The following is a 22,279-nucleotide window of genomic DNA, read 5'->3' on the forward strand; positions in this document are numbered from 1 at the left end:
TCGAAAGAAAACAGCTTTATATGCTATTTTAATCAATATCTGTTCATTTAAATGCCTTTTGGAAAAGTCGGTAACCAAGGAGAGGTTATGCAGGATCAAAATCCTGCATACGTCCCTGTAAAAGTGATCCTTCATTTTTTTAACGCTAAAAATCAATCCTGGTCAAGACTTTGACAAAAGGAAGGCAGACAGGACTCCACAGCTCAGAAGAACGAGCTATGAGAACCACGTGCTTTTTTTTATACTATAAATTCATTAGAAGACCAATAATCATAAAAAATAGGACAAATCCCACCCTAAGTCCTGATCTGGGGGTTCCTCAAAATGAAAAACCCTAGCCTACGAGACACTTGTAGAACCTTGTCAGGGCATATTATTTGGAAACAGTGATCCTTGTGTCAGGACCGTAGCCAGAAATGTCTTGTTTTCTGGTTTGTGATCAAAATGACCGAACAATAGACTTAACCATATCATTCCATAAAAACCAGTCATTTTCAAACATTTCGGGGGGGGAGGGGGGAGGCTCGCTACGGATTTGCTTTGTGTTATGCGTGTATGTTCTTGTTTCATTTAGTTAATTCCTGAATATTTCTTCAAGGTACAACATGTCAAAGACATTCTACCGGAAGCGAACGGTGAAGTGCTAGTCACTTGCATTGGACTTTCTTCCGGTATTGGAAGAATCATCTTTGGTAAACTAGCCGATTTCCCGTCTGTGAACAGGATATTCTTGCAGCAGGTAAACACAAATTTAATTTGTTATCATCATCAGTCAGCCCTCGGTGTTAGCGGATTTCATATTCGTGGTTTTCTTATATTCACGGTCTTTTTCTTCAGTTTTCTGGAAAGCATTTCTCCGCGCTAACTCTAGCATAGGAACAGTCGCAGATTGGACTGCCATTGTTCGAAATATCGAACGGCAGATGGTAGCACTACATAACAAGAATTATACAGAAACAAACTTTATCTCATAGTTTCATAGCACATGCACACACATTCTGGCATATACCTATTCGTTAGAAATTCCGCAGAGGAATGTGTACGAGGTGCATGCACAGTTAAATAGTGACAGTATCGGAACCAGATATAAATTGTTCTTGTAAAATAAATGTTTAAAAAAAATCCATCCTAAAGGTTTTTCCCGGTGCTTCTGGAAATGTTTCTAGAAAACTATTGTTTAACTGTTCCTGAAAGGTGCTCTGAAAGGTGAAACTCCAAAGAAAAATTCGAAATACTGACAATGTTTTAGCTTCATTGCTGCGGTTCCCTGTTATTACGTCATCGATAAATCAGATATATCGAGGAAAATGAACTTTGAATTTGATCAGCCGTTGCTGTAGCTACACCTGCTACTATACAGCCCTGGATCCCCACGTCTCTGATCAGCAGTCAGAAGCTAGACCCATCAATGACACATTCTTCATATGGAGAAAAATTGGTAGAGGAAGCCTTTTCACTATATATACTCTAACAAATTTACTGGAATGAAGAAATAGTTACCAGGCATTAATGTTCATAATGATCTTTTAGAAAACATAGCCGCGCGCGAGAGAGGGAGAATCACTGGACGCGCTCCTTTCCACTTCGGTTGCACAAAGCAGATATAAATGGGATAACACCCAAAAAACATAAGTTTATAGTTTGCGTTGAACCCCGGAACGTAACTCCCGCGAATACCAAGGGACGACTGTATTTTGATAAGGGGTCATTCAAGAATTACGTCAGCATCGGGGGGGGGGGGGAAATGGGTTTTCGGATTTGCTAACTTTTGATGACGGGGGGGAGGGGGGGGTTTGAAGGTTGCTTACGTCATCAACCACCCCTTTTTGAAGATATGAAATATTCTAAGCTGCTGACGAAATTTTGTTGACAGGGGGGTCAGTGTTTTGCTGACTTTTGCGGACGTGGGGGGGGGGGGGGTCAAAAATGGCTGAAAATCTGCTTACGTAACACTTGAATGGCTCCTAATTGACTCCTGATGATAGCACTTATTTTATCGATTTTACCTAAAATCGAAACAACATTAAAGAAATTCATGCATCCCTTTAAAAGTAGATAACCGTGTAATGCACAGAAATCACCATTCAGTGAGATACATAAATCAGATTAACATAAGGGGATCTTATAACACTAAACTGATAATTAATTCCCTGACCATCACGTTAGTCCTAGAGGTAAGTTTTAATTGCTGTGGAAAAAAATTGTATTTTAAATATGTGTTGTCATACAATTGCATCCTAAGAACCCGTTTAGGTTTAAAAAAAATTGTTTTTGGAAAAAAAAAGGTTCGATTCCTTCACGGCGAAGTTATGAGAAATTGAAGTTATCATTTTGAATCTAAACAATACATAAAGTTGTTTAGAAAAATCCATAAGGAATTGAGAACCGCTGATGTACAGGGTGTCCCGTGAATTCGTTAATAGCTTAAAAATTCATAAAAATTGAAGGAAATGGACAAATGGTATATTTGAATACGGTTTGCGAAAAGGTTATTCTCACGAGAGGGAAATATTTTTTTGGACAGAAAAATAATTAGTTCAAATTTCCGTTGATAGAGGAATCTGCACGAACCCAAATCACAGAAGGATTTTCCTAAACCTTTCTTCAATCTCCTTTGTGCCAAAAACGTTCGCAAAGCTTCAGCCGGCGATTTGTGGCTGAGGGGAAAACAACTTCACCAAGTGATTTATTCACCCATGTCAACGTCACAATGAAAACAAGCCTCACGTAAGCGCCAGTAACAGGGAAATTCAGAAGCAAGCTATTAAAGTTTGCATTTTTTATGACTGATTTGCATATTCCCAATGATTTGCTTCCGTGCAACGTCCTCTATCGACAAAAATTTGAACCAAAATTTTCTGTACCAAAAAAAATCCTTTTTCATGAGATTAATTTTTTTTTGCAAACTGCATTAAAAAAATTTCTCCAATTTTTAAGAATTTTTAAACTTTACGAATTTATGGCATACCCTGTATAACATGCTGTAGAAAACCGTATACATAAATCGCATTATATGCATATAATCTTCTTTAGAAGCAAAACACTAAAGAGAGATTGTCATTGCTAACACTGTAATTTCGAAAAAAAAAATTCTTTGTATATTATGGCTCTCTGTAGCGTTGCTCATCCTGGCAAATGCTAAAAGTGCTATCGAGGCTAATATCCTTTAAACCAGTGGTTCTCAACCTGGGGCCATATGGCCCCCTGGCGGTCCTGGGATATTCTAGGGGGGCCACGGGAGAAAATCAGAAGAAAGGTAATCCACGACAGGTGGTGAAGGGAGTCATAGAGAGCTGTGAAGAGAAAAAAGCTTTAAAAGTGAAACATGGTTGAAAAAAATATTACTACTTTCAGAATTCATCAGATCCGTTCAAAGAACAAGGCTCATCTTAACCCTTGAATGTATGTGGGCATGACCCAGGTCTTCATGTCTATAATGGAGGGAGGATGACTGCACTATATGGGATCTGATACTATGATTTTCATCTGTTACTTCCAGCTAAGTATGGAGGGCCGCCAGAGCAACGGTTGATGTGTTTGGAGGGTCGATATGTCGTGCATGTTCGTTGGATCGTACCGTATTTTACACAGACTGTTTTTTAACATATAATGTGACTCCTGGGAGAGATGATAATCCGCCATTTTTGAGTCCGTACCTAGCCAGGATTCCAGAGATTGATCTGATTTATTAAAATTTCATTCATAATAAAAAAATAGAAAGTATTTCAATCTTTGATGAGGGTAGAGGGGGCCCATGGGTAGGACAGGGGGCCCACGAGAAAAAAATGTGATCCATAGGGGGCCATGAACTGAAAAAGGTTAAGAAACACTGCTTTAAACCACTGCTCAAGAACTGACATTTAAAATATTTTTAAGGTTGCATTCCTGGCCATCGGCACCCTGACTATGATCCTGGTGGTATCGAAGCACTTTGCGGCCCTGATAGTCATCTGCCTCTGCCTGGGACTGTTCGACGGATGTTTCATCTCTCTACTCGGACCTATAGCATTCGACGTCGTCGGCCATAAAGGCGCCTCTCAAGCTATCGGGTTCCTGTTGGGATTTTGCTCGATTCCCTTGACAGTTGGTCCACCAGTTGCCGGGCTCTTGTACGATCACATGAAGAACTACGACGTGGCTTTCCTGTTGGCCGGGGTACCGCCGATAGTCGGAGCAACTCTCTTGTGCTTCATCCATAGAATCAGATTGGTGAGTATCGATTTCCAATTCGTTTTACCAAGGCTGCCCTTACCAGACGCGGGGCAGTTGTGTCTCAACAATTTCATAACACCAAAAATTGTTAGGAACCCTCTTTGCCCTGATTTTATATATTTTATGGGAGAGAGAAATCGGCATCCATTATTTCCGTATGTACAAGAATGACGAGAAATATCCATATTAAAATTTTAAAAACGCAATTAAATGTAGATTTACACAAACCAATTGATGAAAATTCAGCACTGTGAAGGTAATTTTAAACTAATAAGCGAAACAATTCTCGAAACTAATTGATATTTCAGAATTGATGAATTAAAAATAAATAACTGAATGAACTGATTCCAGTGCAAGTTCAGAATTAATGAAAGAAATTATTCCAGAGTTGATTAAAATTCGAAGCTAACGGAAAAAAAACAATTCCATTACTCTCTCTAATGGAAATTCACGAGTAACTGAAGAAAAAAATTCCAGAATTGATGAAAATTCAGAATTTAGGGGCAAAAAGAATTCCAGAATTAATTAAAATATAGAATAAGCAAGATATAATTGAAGAACTCGGGAAAGCCTCCAATAATTTATCGTGAGTGCGGGGCCTCAAAAACCGCGGGCTCTGGTGTGGCCGCACCCCTAAGAGCGGCTCTGGTTTTACCATCAAATTATATCTTACACAACTACACATGTTTTTCACCATTTATACAGTATTCGTTTTTTTTCGCGCAATTAAATATTGAGATAGGAAAACAAATAATCATTGGGATAAACACAAAAACGGGCCATATACTCTTATTGGAAAACAATTGCAACGACTCATCGTGTCATTCGTTTCTCAAGCCGAGCTCCCAAGGTCAGAGCGTTACATGTATACCCATATGAACGCGAGCGAGTCATCGTGTTTCGTAGAGTTATTATTAGTTTTTTTTCTCATGTGTCTATCGCATTTGAGTTATTTCGTTGAAAAAAAGCCTAACCTGAACACATTATTCCCCAACAGCCTGAAGACTATGCACCAACATTGGATACAATAGAGAAAAGGACGCCGATCGAAATCGATGATCAAGTTCCAAAAAAATACGAATCTCTCGGTAATTTATATTATTTTTTACATTAAAATATGCCGTCAAAGAATTCCAGAAATAAAAACATCGATTATGCACAACAGACTGACGGTTTTCAAAATGGGATAGCAAGAAAAAAAGGTGACACATATTAAAGTCATTCTTGCGGAATATAAATGTGTGAAGTCAGGAATTTCAGCTGCGCCATTCATGTTGCAAAGGGGTTGTATAGTTATTAAAATAAAAAATTAACTTTTTATACGGACACTCCAAAAACCGAATCAAACAATTTTTCCCTTGTCTGTCCTTATGCCAACAAAAAATTTTCCACCTTAAAAAAGCAAGTACCAATCCACCTAAAAGATTTTCAATTTTTCAGATTTTTCAATTCAAATATCTGCGAATATTTCACTTAAGAGTGAAATCTTCACAGATATTTGAATTGAAAATCTAAAAAATAACTGTTCGTATAAAAAGTTAATTTTTTAAGTTCTTGAAAAATCTGAGAAACATTGGGAAAGAATTGTTGTCCGTAAGTTTTCGCTGCTCACTTTTTTCCTCAACTTTCCTCAGATTTTTGAATTCATTATATATCTGCGAATATTGCACTTAAACAGGTGGAAAATTTTTGTTTTCATCAGGACAGACAAGAAAACAACTTTTTGATTCGGTTTTTGACATCCAATACATCCCCTTGCAACATGAATTACGTATCTGAAATTCCTGACTCTTCGCACATTTTCCACAAGAATGACTAATATCTGTCACCATTTTCTTGCTATCCCATTTTGAAAACCCCGTCTGACGATTGTTGGGCACTATGTATATAAACGTAATAATAAAGGTAGCTGATACGGTTTTCGCTGCCAACGTCGATTAAAAAAAATGTTCTTGGTGACAAAGGATCGTCGTCAATCAAAAGAGGGTTTCTTCGAGGGTTTCTTAAAGGGTTATCATCGATTGACAGGGTTTCTCCAAGGAAAAGGGGTCGTCAGCAGTATGAGGTTCCTTTGAGTTGAATTGTCATCGTCAATTAAAAACGGTTTTCTCGAAAGCAAAGGATCGTTCCCGTTTAAAAGAGGGTTTATAAGAGTTTAACGATCTTTACAGATTGAAAGTGTGTTACTTGGGGCCAAGGATCGTCGTCAATTAAAAGAGGGAAAAGAGGGTTTGCTCGGAGAAAAGGAAAGAAAATTTCCATCGTAGATTGAGAGGGTTTTTTGGGAGGCAAAGGGTCGTCGGTCGATTAAAAGGTTTCTCGTGGGAGAAGGGTCATTTTGTCGATTAAGAGGGTGTCTCGGAGGCAAATGGTCGTTTTCGGTACGAGATAATTCCCTTCCCAACGTTTCCTAGCGACACAACAAGGAAGTGAATTCGGACCGACGACGACCCTTCACTCCAAGAAACTCTCTTTCAACTAGGGATGTAACTACGATTTTCGTTTGGAGGGAAAACTTAATTTTGCCTGTCATCCCTTTGGGAAAAAGGTTTTTTTATTGTTTTAAAATATTTTAAAAAAATCTTTTTTTTTTCACTTATCATTCCAAAATTCTGCAGAATTCTTTGCCCTATTTCTTGTACCTGCCCGGCTTTCAACCGATAATATTGTCTTCTTTTCTTGTTTCAGCTGTCAGAGACGAGAAACCGAAACCAACGGAAAAGACGCCAATGATCTCCGAAAAGCCAATTAATGTTGAAATTCCATCCTGATAGGATAATGTGATGAAATTTTCCAAGCAAATCAAAAGACGATCTGAGATATTATTCGCCTTATTTTTATATGCTTCATGATAAAGAAAAACGAATTATATTTTTCTCATTCCATACGAAAAGTTACATTCGAACTACACAGTGCGTAACATGAGAAGAAAAGGAAAACGGACTTGTTTCTTGAATTCAACGAAGCTGAATACGAATAAATGGCGAAATCAGACCATCATGTGATAAAAAATCTCGCATCCCGGCCGAAACACTCTATACATATACTCAATTTTAATCAGTAAATACAATCTAAAATGCTCATTTTAAACTATCAACCCTTTCCCAAAAATATTTATTTTGTAGAAGATATTTATTTCTATCAGAAATCATATTATAATTTTGAAAAATATTCTGCCAAGAAATGTAAATTAATAACAAATGAAACTCTTCAAATAATTACAATGCCTTTGAGTAAAAATTTGAAGATAAATTAAATACAATTTATGCAACCCGATGCATTTTATGTGCTGAGAATATTTGAAATCATTAGATGCATCATAAATTCGTTTTACGGTTATTTGAGATGCTCGGAAACCTCTCTGATTCTTCATTCCTGTGACAATCAGCCCTTCAAAGAGGTGAACGTTATGTGGGAAAATTCTGAACAAGGGGGGGGGGGGAATGACACTATTGGGCCTTCCTAAAAAATAGGCATTTTAGAGAAGTGCACACCATTGGAAGCACGTAAAGGACCTCAAGATTAATACGAATTCAATACTACAATTTACGTATATTTATTTATCAAGTAGGCAAAACAATTCTGTCGCGTACGGTACGGAAGAAGTTCATGAAATCATATCTCAGAAATGACTTCATCGGCATAAGCAGCCATAATTATACTTCGAAATATTTTTCTTTTTCAAACGAACTGAACTACTAGCTGATTCTGTTTCAGGCATTCCGAATAACTAATGAATGCCTACCAGATCGTTTTCATCAACCCACTATACGAATATTTCAGGAATATTCATAACAAAAGCGTTCTAATTGCACCATAAAAACTTACAATCTTTGAAAGAAAAAAAAACAAGCTTAACGTTTTAATTCCCCGAAAAATTAACTTATAACAGTGGAACTCTTTTCGTGATACTGCATAGCTGAGCTGGAGGAAATCCTTTCGAAGAGTTTCCATGTAATGATTATTATTATTGCCTTTTTTCTCTTTTGACTGAGGTAGCTAGAGTAACACGCAGATAAATCGATCTTTCACCTGGACGTGCTACCTCTATAACATGGCTGCTATCACTACTACATCTGTATGACAGCGTTGCATATGATATGTGGACTCAAAATACCTATGCTTTTTTTTTTGCTTTGCCATGCTCATATCATGTAATTATGTCGAATAAAAATGGTAATATTTTACTGTATGCAGCATTCATTTATCTTCTCATGATAAATTTTTATATGTATATCAACTTCATAATCAATTGTATTGATCCTTTTAACTACACAAATTACATCTGTGCTAAAACAGTCAAAATTCGGTACAACGCCACACCCGGGGGGACTGAATGAAAATGACTTCATAAGCGATCTAACTTAACAACAAGTAATTTAAATTAGCTAATTGTGTTTGCAGGGACCTTTAAAAACTGATGCTGTAGACGTTATACCGAGATCTTACTGTAGTAATATATTTGCATCCGGAACCGGAATAATCCGCGAAATTGTGGGTACCTCTTATCACTGAGAGCAGAATGATCCACTTGCACAGTAAATAAAAAAGTTTCTTTGTCGATGCGTAGCAATGAGACAGCGAATTTAAAGAAAGGGTGCAAATGAGTTAATATTCCAAGAATATTCCTCAACTCCAATAGGAAGCATGAAATACAAAAAATAAATAAATAAATCAAATTACACTCAGCAAAAACAGACGCGAACTAATTTTAGTTACTTATTCTTCATCCGTACACACTAAATTTCGAATCGAAAATGCCACCACTTCCCAGGAATGAGGTAATTCTAAATAATTCTTCACATGAGAAATTAATTAGAAATTCGCGCCTTTAAAAATTTAGAGAGAGAAAATCACTGATAAAACAGGAATCATGGAAATTTATACGCGGAGATAGCAATACATTTTTATTCAAACTTGAAACAAATGTAAATTCTGAATGAAAAAAGCATTCCATCACTATTTTCTTCCTTCTCATAAAAATGAACATTTCACCTCTTGAAGCATCAAATACGCACAAACTTGTGATGGGAAAAAAAGGACAAAAAATATACATAAAAACAACTGTATAAGTGTGTATATATATGCTAAAATATATATATATTAATTAAAAATACATTATAAATGCTATCAGAAGAAATGTCTGTCAAAGAAGATAAAATTCAAACGATTCCCATCTTTGCCAGGAACTTGCTGGTACCAGTCACAACTGAGCGCTTCGAATGGCCCTGAAAGTGAAATAAGCACTTCACGTTAATGTATTGTAACACTCGCGTTGATCCGATATTCGTCGTCTCTGAATAGTTATCTTTAATAGAGTATGTAAAAAAAAGTTCATTAAAAAAAATACATAGCTCTATACGGGGTTTATCACAGAAAGTGTTCGAAAGGAATGGAAAAATTCTTCGTTTGTTTTTGAAACTTGGAAAAATAATCAGCAAAAAAGGTAAACATTTCGATGATGACTCGCCTGTGAAGTTATTATCGGGGAAATATAGAAATGAAAATTTATAAATGTTCCCCCAATCGCAAAAGTTATCAGTGAATGAAATTTGCTCGTTTTCAACGAAGAAATTTAACCCATAACAAATGTATGAGCATTCATTGAGATATTGGCGACTGAATAATATTCGGAGAAAATCAAAAACATTTCATATGAAAAATGAAGCCAAGTCTCGAGATTCTTTACCGTAAAAAAGTTGTTATCCGATGTAGAGCCAAACCAAATGCTGTTATTAACTGTAATACTTACAGGGCGGTATTCACCGACTTGGTGTAAGCTATAGTCACAATTTTTTGATGAGATCGAGACGGACATTGGTTAAAATCAGGTTTTTAACCAATCTATGTTGATCTCTTATCCAAAAATTGTGACAATTTAAACCATGTCGATGAATACGGCCCACAGTGGCTCACAAATCATTACAAGGCTCTACACCTTTAGTTGAACATTTAAAAATTATGGCAAATTACACCTCTTATCATGTTTTAAGTCAACCTGTAAATACATATATCCCTACATAAACAGTATTTAATGAAATTTTATTAATGACGTGAATAATAAAACTTAACACGGCCGACACATTTTCGTGCATATACCTAATTCTTTTTGGTGTTTTAGAAAGTACATCTTTTATTGCTATTTATTACAGTACAAAATACGGCTGTGCATTAGTACACTACTTTTTTTTAAATCTAAGAAAGAGTTGATTTCTTGTAGGTGCCATTTTTTGAGAGCTGCTGAAATTTCATGAGTTCAGAGATTTGTAAAATCTCACCAGAGTGAGGGATTTGGAAGTAAAATTCAAGAGAAATAACTATTCAACTTTGCTAAGGGAGATTTTGTTTATAGATTACATTAAAATCAAGGAAAAAACCGTATATTTCACTCTTAATTAACCATCTTAGCTAATTAAAAATCATCCATAATTAGTTAAATTACTGAATTGGTGTATTGTTTTAGTTAAAAATATATTAAAATAGCACTAAAATTTATATCAGTTTCTACAATTTTTTCCTCCAATACGTTTTATGGGGTTGAACCATAGACGGTTAACTTTCGTATTTCTTCGAAGTCTTTAAATTTTTTATTGACTCGGTTGGAATATTTTAGCGCATGAAAGTGGTAAAAATCAAGAATTTTAATCACCGATATCCCAGTAAATTTCTTTCTGCATGAAAGGAAGAGAAAGACGCAACTTTCACACACATTGTTGACTGTGGGGTATCTACAAATTTGAATATTTTCCCAATTATTTCAAATTTTCTCGTTGCTGATCATTTTTCATATCTTACTTGAATATCAAAATGAACTGTAGAATTTACATTTCTTTCGGACACTTGGTAAAACAGCCCCGTATATCAATATGGTTCGGCATGAATGGAATTTTTCGCCATCTAGGTATCCACCCACCCCCATCGATCAAAACAATTTCCACTTTTCTATGACATTCCGTATGATTTCTATCGGTACTAATAGATGAGAATAATTTTTTTCATGAGGGGGGGGGGGGGGGGAGAGCGCGAAATGAGTTTCGTCGAATGTCTTTAATCGATGTTGACTGGCGCACACAACACACAGGCAGACCAGACCAATGACCTAACTGATCTTGATGCAAATTATGTATTTCCCGAAGTTCAAAGTTCGATGCAGCTAATATTTATACATGGCGCAGATAAGAGTTTTCTCCTCCACTTTCCGTCGAAATAGAGGCGATGAGCGAATCCGATAATGTTACGAATGCGACGCGTTCCTTCACCATAATGTTTCTTTGACATTAGTCACGGAGTCATTTTCGAAAGTAGAACGGTATTTCTATGAAACTCCATGTAAATTCGACAGCGTTCAGCCAGTTTTAGGTACGACTCAAGCCCGTCATCAGTTTCCTCAAAAAGCATATATATCAAGGTATATGCAAAGCAATTTTTGGCTGTGATTGAGAAAAATGAGCGCATCAATTCCACAATTTTAGTCTTAAATAAAAATAAATGCAGCTCATCATTTGAATTATAATTGCATCTCACGTACTATGTGCTTTAAGACAATGCTTTATCATGCTTCCTTGCAAGCGAATACCTTAGGTTAGTTCTTCCGTGACATACTCATGCAATCTCAACTGTCATTTAAATTAATGTTGACAGCATCCTGAATTTTCCAAATCAATTGATGCATCAACAAACATCTTCTGATGTAGATTTTTATCATACACACAAATACTTTTTTTTTTTACAAAATAGATAACTACAGGAATCCCTCGCTTTACGCGGTCTCACTTCATGCGATTTTTGACAGTGACCTGCGAAATTTGGCATGGAGTTTGACTTTGTTTGAATATAGGCTAGCAAATAGATAATTCTATTATCTATTTGCAAGCTAGTTCAAAATAGATAAGCTAGTTATCTAACTTTAGCATGCCGCCTGGCAGTGTAGTGGTTAGGGAACTAGCTTCTCACTGTGCAGGTCTGGGTTTGAATCCCGGTTCAGACATGGATGTCAACTAATACTAACAAATTCCCCGGACGGATCATGCTGATCCCTTGGGAATACGTGCAGATCACGTTATTCAAATTGAAGATATGACGTAGTTAAAATGACAAAATCCGTTGGACGATGATTTAGACGGGACAAATGTTCAAAAATCCAATCCACTAGATCTCACTAAACATCTTTTGATGACAATACTATCAGAATTTGAATCAAAGAAAATGTTCCGAATGAAATTGTCGTATTTGCGAGGGATATTCCAAATTCTCTTGCTTCTGAAGTTTTCAGAGAGATGAAAAATGCAGCTTAACACCTGAATCTCAACCGTTTCATTAAAAAATGAGCCTATTTTTTTATAATACAAGCCTCGCAGGAAAGAAAACATCCACCCTCACTAGAATTAGAAGTACCTACTGAAGTAAAAAGTATCAATTAAATTCATTCATATAGCTTAAATTTAAGATTTATTTAAAAGTTCGAATTCATTTAAAAAACAATTATTTTGCTGCTGGAAGTGGGGTTTATTTTTTATCTTTCTGGAGAAAACCCATGTTAAATTCAACCCACTTTACGCTATTTCGTGATTTTGCGGAACCAATTTATCGCGTAAAACGAGGCATGTCTGCATAAATCTAATAAAAAAAAATATCTACTACTTAACCGTACATGTGTGTGAACCTTGTAAACATTCCGCTGAAGAATTTCTAACGAATTGTAACGTGTTGTCTATAAACGCATGACTAATATTTAAATAGCTTCGTTATAGAAGCTTATCTACAGCTGCCATCTGTTGTCTTCCATATTTTGAGGTGAAAATGGCAAATACCTGAATTTTTGTGAAGTCCTGTTGTGGGATGTTGCCATGTTGAAAGTCTGTTTGCTCACAACAGACACTTTTAACATAGGAGATCCGCTCGCATGCATTCCTTGAAGTTGGAAATTAAGATATCCAATTGTATCTTATATGCATGAAACTTTAATAAATAAATAGAAGTATTTCTGTATACGAAGTGTCTCAAAATTACACCCAATAATTTTAGAGAGGTGGTAGAGAACACGTAAATGAACCACATATGAGAATGGCTAAAAATGGTACCATAAAGTGGTACCCAAATTTTGGGTGGTTGTGGCTGCAAATGAACATTCAAATGAATGAACATGCAAATGAACATTCTAATAGCTCTGGTACACATTTGCTTTTGTACATTTTTCAATGTAGCCATACAGCACTAGGTCCATGTCCATTGTTCATAGCTCCCAAAACAATGTTTTGCATTGTTCTGCAACAAACCCTCGGCTGACTAGAAGTGTTCTGAAGTAGAAAATCCCACAATAGTGTTTTCCACAGTTTAAAATTCTTCCAGATTGTTCTGTGGTAGCACTAACTGTTCATTGGCGCACGTCGCAGATTCCTGCATAATCTGCTTTGGGGTTTTGTAGCTAAGTTGTATATATGGGGTGCATATGCCTATCATCTTAATGTTTGTAAACCAATGCATGTTCTTTCTGGGGTGTGACTGAAGCTTGAACAAATAAACCACCAATTCTTTCATCTTTTATTAAATCACAAATAGCTATTTGAAGTGATGGTAACAAACTAAAACCTATAACTTTCTGACAGCACAATCCCAACTAGGCTTCTCTACGTAAATACATGGTTCATTCACATTTCTTTAAAACTGTTCAAATTGTGCAGCTTGTCAGTTTAATAATTTAAAAAAATTATACACGCACATAAAAATGTATGGATTCTTGAAAATAAAACGCCCAATATTTTACACAATGTATTTTAATAGAAAAAAATGAGTTACACTATGAAATGACAATGATGGGATAATTGGAATACCTAAAACAAACACAGTAATACATAATATACAAGGGATCAAATGCCAACGATTGGAACATAATTCTCACAGCTACAGCTACACTCACTAGATTCGGTGAAATTAACTTAAGAATCAGATAACAAAAGAAAAAAAAACAATTTTAAAAAAATCACAAAAATCAATGAAAACGATGAAACGGCGATTTCTCACGTCCACAACATACACATATATACGAGTGTGATAAATAAGTCAACAAAATAAAAATTCATTTTCCCCCAAATAAAGCTCAACAAAAAATCGTGGTGCTAAAAAATAATTGGAAAATTCGTTCTCAAAGTAATGAAAATCAGACAGAGATAATAACTTCTAGTATGGTACGAAAAGATTAGATTGATAAACAATTATTCATCGATACTGTATCATCAAGCAGGTATATAAATTGTTAATAGCAATTTCATTGGAAACATGGGTAGTAATAGCTGACAACAATGACAGCAGATTTTTGCAGAGTGGGGAGAGGAGCTCTGCGTGGGAACTTCAATAATCAGGATATTTTGTACTTCATGCTCAGACAACTATACACATTAAAAATTATTTTTATTTTAATTTTGGAGAAATGTATGTAAGTTTTCCTTTCAGAAATGTGCATGCAATGTCCCCACAAAAAGTTCTTACCCACTCTGCCACCACACGTTTACCACATCCAGAGAAAATGGATCCTCAAGAGCACACTAGTCTTGGCGAAACAGTTTGCAGTGTTCTAGACTGAGAGAAAGACAACTGTTTTTTTTTTCTTCTTTAAATATAAACATCTAGCCCCACTGCTGGCCAAAAGAGTCCTGGTACCACTCGACGTCGCCTCCAGAGGCTCCCCGTGGCTGTTGTGGGATGGGCTGGTTACCCCATGAGTTGCCCACGTTTCCCCCTCGGCTGTTCTGAAAGCGGCGCTTGGAGGCCCCCTGGTTCTGGTGACCGCTGTCAAATTTTCTCTTGCCAGCCATCTGACCCCTTTGCTGCTTACCACCGGGGGACTTGGAAGACATCCCAGCATTTGTTCCTCCTCTTCCAGAGCCACGGGAACTACGTCCTCCTGCGGAGATTCCTCTAGAGTTTGAACCCCTGGAACGCCCTGCGGAACCCCGGGAATTGGAGTTTCTCGAAGCTCTAGAAACTCGTGGGACCTACATGAACACAAAACTTACATTAACGAACAATCAACAAGGCACAACATAGAACACATAACAATGATGAATTAATGAAGACATGCAGACACACACACAAACACACATTTGTTTTTTATACGTAGCATGGAATGTGATTCAAACACAAAATTTGTTCTTCCAACAAAGGAAGATTTTATGAAAACCTGATTTTTCATAATATTTTCTGTACCAATCATCACTAACAAAATCACTATAGTTTCAAAGTTTTCACTCCAATTTAATTAATGGTTAAAAACACTAAATTTTTACAACACCGAACAAAATCACTACAGACATGTTCTAAAACAAAAATCTGCATTGCACAACGTCAGGCAGAGAATTAACAATTGAAAATCTCAATGAAAAGTCATGATATGTCAAGGTTCCCAGCATAATCTATTTGATCCAGAGACCAAAACTCAAAGTTTCCCAGAATTTCCTCAAACTCAAGAAATATAATGCAAAATCCTAACCTTATTTAAATGAATTTCAAATTTTTCTTTTTCAAGTTTGTTTTTTTCCCATTCAAATAACTTTTCCCTGACTTTTGCCAAGTATTTTACATTTTCCTTTACTTTTGCCAAGTATTTTACATTTTCCCTTACTTTCCAGGTTGCTAAGAACGCAGTCTATATGATAGGGCAACAGACACTGCAATAGCACATTACCGGCAGAATACTCAATTGCTCAAAAAAGCTATTACGCACGAGATACAATAAATGAATCATGAATCTGTCAATCCGGATTCAATCCCAGCAGGGGTGGCTGAAGTTGGTTTTTTAACTTTGAAACAGGAATGCAAGCCTGTCTCCCATTTAAAAAATGTCTTTCCACAGACAGCAGGCAGACCTTCAACAAGATACATCACAATGGAAATTCAACATTGAATCTACTTCACTTCCACTGTGGAAGACATTGCACTTTCCCAATACCAAAAGTTCATAACTGTGACATTAGAAATGCATACAAGATACATAGGAGAGTCCCTTGGAATATCTAATTATCCGCTGTTCTAAAAGCATACTTCCAATTGAAAAAAGTTTCCACACAAACAACGTGTAGACCTCAGATATGTCATTCATATTGAAAAGGGTTGTATAGTTATCAAAATAAAAAAAAATTAACTTTTTATTTGGTCAGTCTTAAAAAGTCAAATTACTAGTAGAAAGCTGTTGCCTGACTCTTGAGCCCCCTCCCCCAAAAATTACATGTTTTTAAATGTATTACTCACTTAGATATTTGAAATTGAAAAATGAGGGAAAGAACAGCATATGAAGCCCAGAGTAAATTTGACCATTAATTTATTTGGTTCTTTCCTTCATTTTCAGTGATTTTGAATTCAAATACCTCAGTTAAAAACATGGGAGGATTTTTTCTGTTGATCTCAGGAGAGACGGCACCAACTTTCTAATAGGGTTTTTCAGGACAAGGCAACCGAATAAAAAGTGATTTTTTTAAATTTCAATAGCTATACAACCCCTTGCAATATGAATGACGTATCTGAGTGTCTGCATGTAATTTGGATATTTTTCCCCAATTGGAAGTATGCTTCTGGGATGAACGGTTCGAGAGTTCAGAATAAAGGGACTTTCCTATACACCCTGTACACACGCACGCACTTTCTTGCACACACCAATTTATAAGGTTCATATAAATAAAGTTTATTTTCTGTCTTCAATATAAATGTACAATTTCAGACTGTTCGTAGCCAAATTTTACATATATGCCAAACAGGGCCTGAATTGAATGATATAGGCTACTTTAAAAGTTCATCAGAACTGAGCAAATGCTCGAAATGGGAGAGAAAGTGTTGGGCAACAGTGGTTTCTGAGCCCCAACAATCACTTTCGGAATGTTTACTTTGGTTAATGTGGTTCCCTAGCAATGCGTTTCAGACATGCATATGCCTTTACAACGGTTTGTCACTTCTTTAATACTGCCAGTATATGTATAATAGTTTGTCTTTGTTAAGGTTTGTCACTTTTCAATCATCAGAGTAATTGAAAAAAACCAAGACAGTACCAGGTATATTATAACTAGCTGCTTATAATATGGATGTACACTTTAGCACAGTAGTCGTAGTACTTCTATGTCACTATTTTCTTTGTTACAATATGGGTTTTTTTGATTAGGCTTTTTTTTATCCCTTTGATTTTTTTGTTCAAATACTTAATGCTTAAAAAATATTTTGAACTGAACGATTGTGCAAATAGTCAAAACAAGTTCCACAATTAAATCACTTGTTAAATCCATAGCTTTTCTCTTTCATCATTTCCTAAATAGATCTTGCAAACACTCAGGTGAACATGATTGTGAATAACAGGTACCGTTCCAAAAAAAAAAAAAAAAAAACTGCAATAACATGACAGAACATTTCAGATTACCCCAATTTAGATTTTCTCTTCATCTTCATCTACAACTTCTTTTGCAATAAAGTAAGTGGGAGAAAATGTGTTTTGAAAAGGGGGAGAAAATTTTTTTTTTTCTAATTCTATCGATACTTTTTAGAAACAAAAAGATGAGGTATGATTTTTTTTTTATTTTTCTTCCCAGACAGCAAAAGTGAACTATACAAGAGGTAGAATAAAAGCATGTGTGTGGTTGCAGATCTGGTGAGTTTTGCTCAACAGAAATTAAGTGCAAATACAGGGTGGGCAAGAAGTCCATAGAAACTTTAAAAGTCCATAAAAACCGGAAAAATAAACGAAATAAAAAACAATTTGCAGAGTCAGCATCACTGGGTGATGGAAATTTTTTTAAGACAGGTAAAACAAAAATAACTTAAAATACAGCCGATAGGTGATGCTGACATATACAAGTTAAAGAAAAGATACACAAATAACAAACAGAATGCCTCCAAATCGTTTATTACAGTAGTATGAATCCTGTATCTATTACCACATGACCACCACCACAGGGGATAACATTGCAGGCCAGTCACAAATCCAGCGGTGTGGCGGCAGTGGTCAAGTGGAACATACTGCTGTAATAAACGATTTGGACGCACTCTGTTCGTTATTTGCAAATATTTTCTTTGACTTGTGCATGCCAGCGTTAAGTATCAGCTGTTTCAGTTTTTTTCGCCTGTCAAAAAAATTCCAGTGACCTGGCGATGCTAACCTTGCACACAAATCGTTTTTTATTTCCGTTATTTTTCCGGTTTTTATGAATTTTCAAAGTTTCTACAGACTTTTTGCCCATCCCTTAGTTGCACAATAACTTTTTTGTGAATAAAATTAGACACAAAAAGCAAAATGTGTGAATAAATGAAACTTCCACGGAAGCCAATGAAATATAGCTGAACATTATTAATATCATTATTAAGGCCATGCAAATATAGTCAAAAACACAGGCTTAGTAATAAGGAATTGGAAAGAAGAAAAACTTATTGTACCCTTTCTGCAGGTGCTGGGGGAATGCGGCTACCAGGATATGCCCTTGACATATTTCCATAACCATAATCATAGCTGTAATCTTCATAAGGAGGGCCAAAATAATCATCATAATATGGATCAGGACCATAACCACCACGGTAGTCGTTGTAACCGTAAAAGTCATAGTCATAATCACCTAGAACACATATATAAAAAATGAATTCTGAAACAGGATCCAAAGGTCAATTTCTGGGAAGAGTAATGATTAAACCCAAGCAATTATTTTTAATAAAAACAACAAAACTATTCAGCAATCAATGGATGTTCCCTATTTCACTAAAGCTCATTTTTTCTTATCTTTACTGCGTTTTCCCAATAATGCATAATTCGTGATAATTACCAAAACCTCTAGCACCTGCAGATGATTGCTGTGGCATTCTGCCACCACTTCTTCCTCTAGCTGGTGTTGGAAGCATACCCATCATCCTGGAAGGTAAAAAAAATTGTCATGGAACTTGGCCAATTCAAAAATGAAGACAATCATCCAATATAATTCTTTCAAAGAATAAAATAACTGAAGAGAATGTGTGTAGGATTTTTTTTTTTAAATTTGCTAAATATGCAGTTGAAGTCTGTTACGAGAACTCATAATGAGAAAGAGGTGATAAGGTAAAAACAAAAAAATCTAAACTATTAATTTACATGAAATAATCCTGGTGGCAGAAGATGATTGGTCTATCAGTTAATGGAAAAAGTTGAAACAATGCAGTCCTTTTCTTCTTTTTTTCAAATTATTGGAATCCCATGAATGAAAATGGGTGGGGGAGGAATCTCTTAAGCAACTATTCTTAATGTAACTCCAAGTCCATGTATAATTTCAAGAATTTCTGTTGATGTTACATTTTTCTGATTTTATAACTTGCTATGAGGGCATAGTTCCTGTATTTTCAACATTAGCTCATTAAGAAACATTGCTAATCACTTGTAACAGTGAGATTTTTGATACACAAGCAGTAATCATTATAGAGCAGTCTTTCATTGTATTTGAGCAATTTAGATGTATTAATATTCAAATGAAATTTTTAATCTAAAAATATAAACACAATTATGTGTAATTCAATAATTATAATAATTTAATTATGCATTAATGTTGTGCACATAATTACATGAACAAATGGAAATATTTTTCCATCACAAAAAAAAAAATCAAAGCACATGAATTTTTCTTTCACACACAACACCTAGACAGAAAATTTTTCTAAGTTGCGACTAATTTTCTGATAAATCTTAATTTTTCTCTTTAATACAAAATTACAACAAGGAATTTCATATGTATTCGACAGAGAATCAGCTTTAAAAAAAATAGTTGGATCCAATATGAATATGCTTACATGCCACCACGTTGAGACATGGTCATCATCATTCTACGCTCTCTATTCCTTAAAACTTCTTCTTTCTTCTTTTTGTCCGACGGTGGTTTGGCAAGTGACACTTCAACCATGGAGCCTCCAATCTGTGTTCCATTAGTGTCATCCATCGCTTTCACAGCCGAATCCCTATCTGCAAAGTGTATGAAGGCATAATCTTTTATCTTTTTTACTCTGTCAACTTTGCCATAGGTTTCAAATTTTTCTTTCAGATCATCTTCTGTTATTTCAGCTGTCAAGTTTCTAGCATACAGAACTTTGACCTATGGCAGAAAATTCATTCTATTATTAAGAGTCAAAGAACGCGAATTCAGCCAGATATTTGTTACTTCTTTAAAATTTATGCATAAAATTCAGTATATACAGATTTGAAAATCTAACAGAATTATCATTTATAGGAAAACATCAGTTTGATTTCATATTTTACTTGTGTAATCAAAATTCACCAGCATATTTGAAGTTGATACTCTTGATTTGATGTAAGCAATTTGAGCATCCATTCTGCAGATTGTTTTCTCATGTGGAAGTAAATGTTCATGTAAAAGATTTTATGTACAATATCACTGGATGTGCATGGAGTAAGCATTTTCAAATACGGTCACACCTTGTCAACCTTTATATAAATTTTTTTACACAAGCAGTGACCATTACAGGGTATTCAAAAAGCTCAATATTCTAATTCAACGTGCACACACGGCGAGCATTTTACAGACAAAATTTTTTCACATTTATTCCCCTAAACAACAGAACTTGATCCATTTTAGTAAATGAGAAACACAAAGTAATAAACCTTTCCAACAGAAATTTGCTGCAATAAACTCGAACAGTTACCAGAAATACTAAATAAACTCAATACATACTAGTGTTATCTCTTGAAAATTTCCTGTGATATTATCAAACTGTCATTGAAAAATCTTTTATTTTACTAATCTCATAACTCTTAGCAAATGCCGTAGATGAATCATATGAATACTTTGGGAATTTGTGGGGATCACATTAAACCTGAAGAACAGTGAAATTCCTGTATGATACCCTATAATGATAATCACCTAATACAGATAATAACCATATTTATTTTCCAATCCAGACACACTTCTCCATTAAGTTAATATCTGTATGCCAGAGGTAAAGGGCACCATGCCCATTTTCATCAATATTGGGATAACGCTTATTAATTTGGACACTTCTGTTATACTACACATAGGTACAGGACACTGTCTTGTTTCCATAAATAACAGACATTCATTTAATAAAAAAGCAAACTCCATGGAAATACATACTAAAAAAATCTTCAAATGCCCCCCCCCCCTCTAGAATTTCCCTTTACCTCCAACAAAGATATATTACATCCATTATGACAAATCTTTAAAACACTGCGCTTTTCTTTTTTCCCATGAGAAGGATTGACCTTTGCAGGGACACACTGGGTTTGGGAGAGAATTATCAGTTACCAACTTTCAAAAAGAATTTTGAATCAACAGAAACTGATTAAGATATTGTCACCTTATAATCAAAACCTTTGTGCATTAATTTTTATGGAAACTGACTTTTTACAGTTTTAGATTTCCATCATATCCAGGGTTGATTTGATTTACCCAACTTGAAAAAACCCATGGGGTAGGGTGTTAAAAAAAACCCACTAAAAATTACAGCTTAAAACTGCTCTTACTCGCAAATAGTATACTTTCTAATGGCGTTATTGAATTGCCACGATCTAAGAAAAAATGCATTAATAAATCTACGCATTTAATGCAAATTAGATACCAGGCCCTGACCTCATTCAAACCATTTTCCATCATTTTCAATTATTTTCCATCATTTTCAATTATTTTCTGTCCATTTTCAATCATTTTCCGTTGGTCATGTATTTGACTGGGCCTTCGACTCACAATAATGAATGAAACCGGGCTGTGGGCTCAAAAAAGTTGAGAACCACTGCTCTAAGCCATACATGTTAAACCCATGGACCGCAAACCAAATGTGGCCCTAGGGGTTATCTGATGTGGACTGCCCCCCCCCACCTCAAATTTTATAAAAATGAACTAAGTGGCACATTCACAGATCACTTGAGTGACCCATAGCACAATTTTAGAGCATTTAAGCAGCCCGCAGTACATTCACAGATTGCTTAAGTGACCTGCGATACTGCTCCAGAACACTTAAACATCCATGGCACATTTAGAGATCCTTTGAGTGACATGTGGCACAATTTTAGAGCACTCAAGCAGTTCCTAGTGCAATTCTACATCACTCA

General features: G+C 35.6%; 2 protein-coding genes across 2 annotated transcripts in view; one reads left to right on the forward strand and one right to left on the reverse strand.

The window, feature by feature from the left end:
* The window catches only part of LOC149076529 (monocarboxylate transporter 10-like), a 33,764-nt gene extending 25,365 nt beyond the window's left edge, over nt 1-8,399 (forward strand). Inside the window, exons 5-8 of the mRNA XM_089244112.1 lie at nt 599-739; nt 3,877-4,209; nt 5,210-5,300; nt 6,901-8,399. Of these exons, the coding sequence (XP_089100238.1) occupies nt 599-739; nt 3,877-4,209; nt 5,210-5,300; nt 6,901-6,983 (648 nt within the window). The 3' untranslated portion in view covers nt 6,984-8,399. The remainder of the gene's footprint in view (nt 1-598; nt 740-3,876; nt 4,210-5,209; nt 5,301-6,900) is intronic.
* Nucleotides 8,400-13,969: 5,570 nt separating this feature from the next.
* The window catches only part of Syp (synaptotagmin binding cytoplasmic RNA interacting protein), a 42,138-nt gene continuing 33,828 nt past the window's right edge, over nt 13,970-22,279 (reverse strand). Inside the window, exons 8-11 of the mRNA XM_089244113.1 lie at nt 19,990-20,288; nt 18,999-19,084; nt 18,619-18,794; nt 13,970-15,203 (exon numbers count right to left, since the gene is read on the reverse strand). Coding sequence (XP_089100239.1) covers nt 14,835-15,203; nt 18,619-18,794; nt 18,999-19,084; nt 19,990-20,288 — 930 coding nt within the window. The 3' untranslated portion in view covers nt 13,970-14,834. The remainder of the gene's footprint in view (nt 15,204-18,618; nt 18,795-18,998; nt 19,085-19,989; nt 20,289-22,279) is intronic.

This window comes from Pholcus phalangioides, unplaced genomic scaffold, assembly GCF_987345545.1.
Source record: "Pholcus phalangioides strain wild (caught in Gottingen) unplaced genomic scaffold, Ppha-v1.0 ptg000015l_1, whole genome shotgun sequence".
Lineage (NCBI taxonomy): Eukaryota > Metazoa > Arthropoda > Arachnida > Araneae > Pholcidae > Pholcus > Pholcus phalangioides.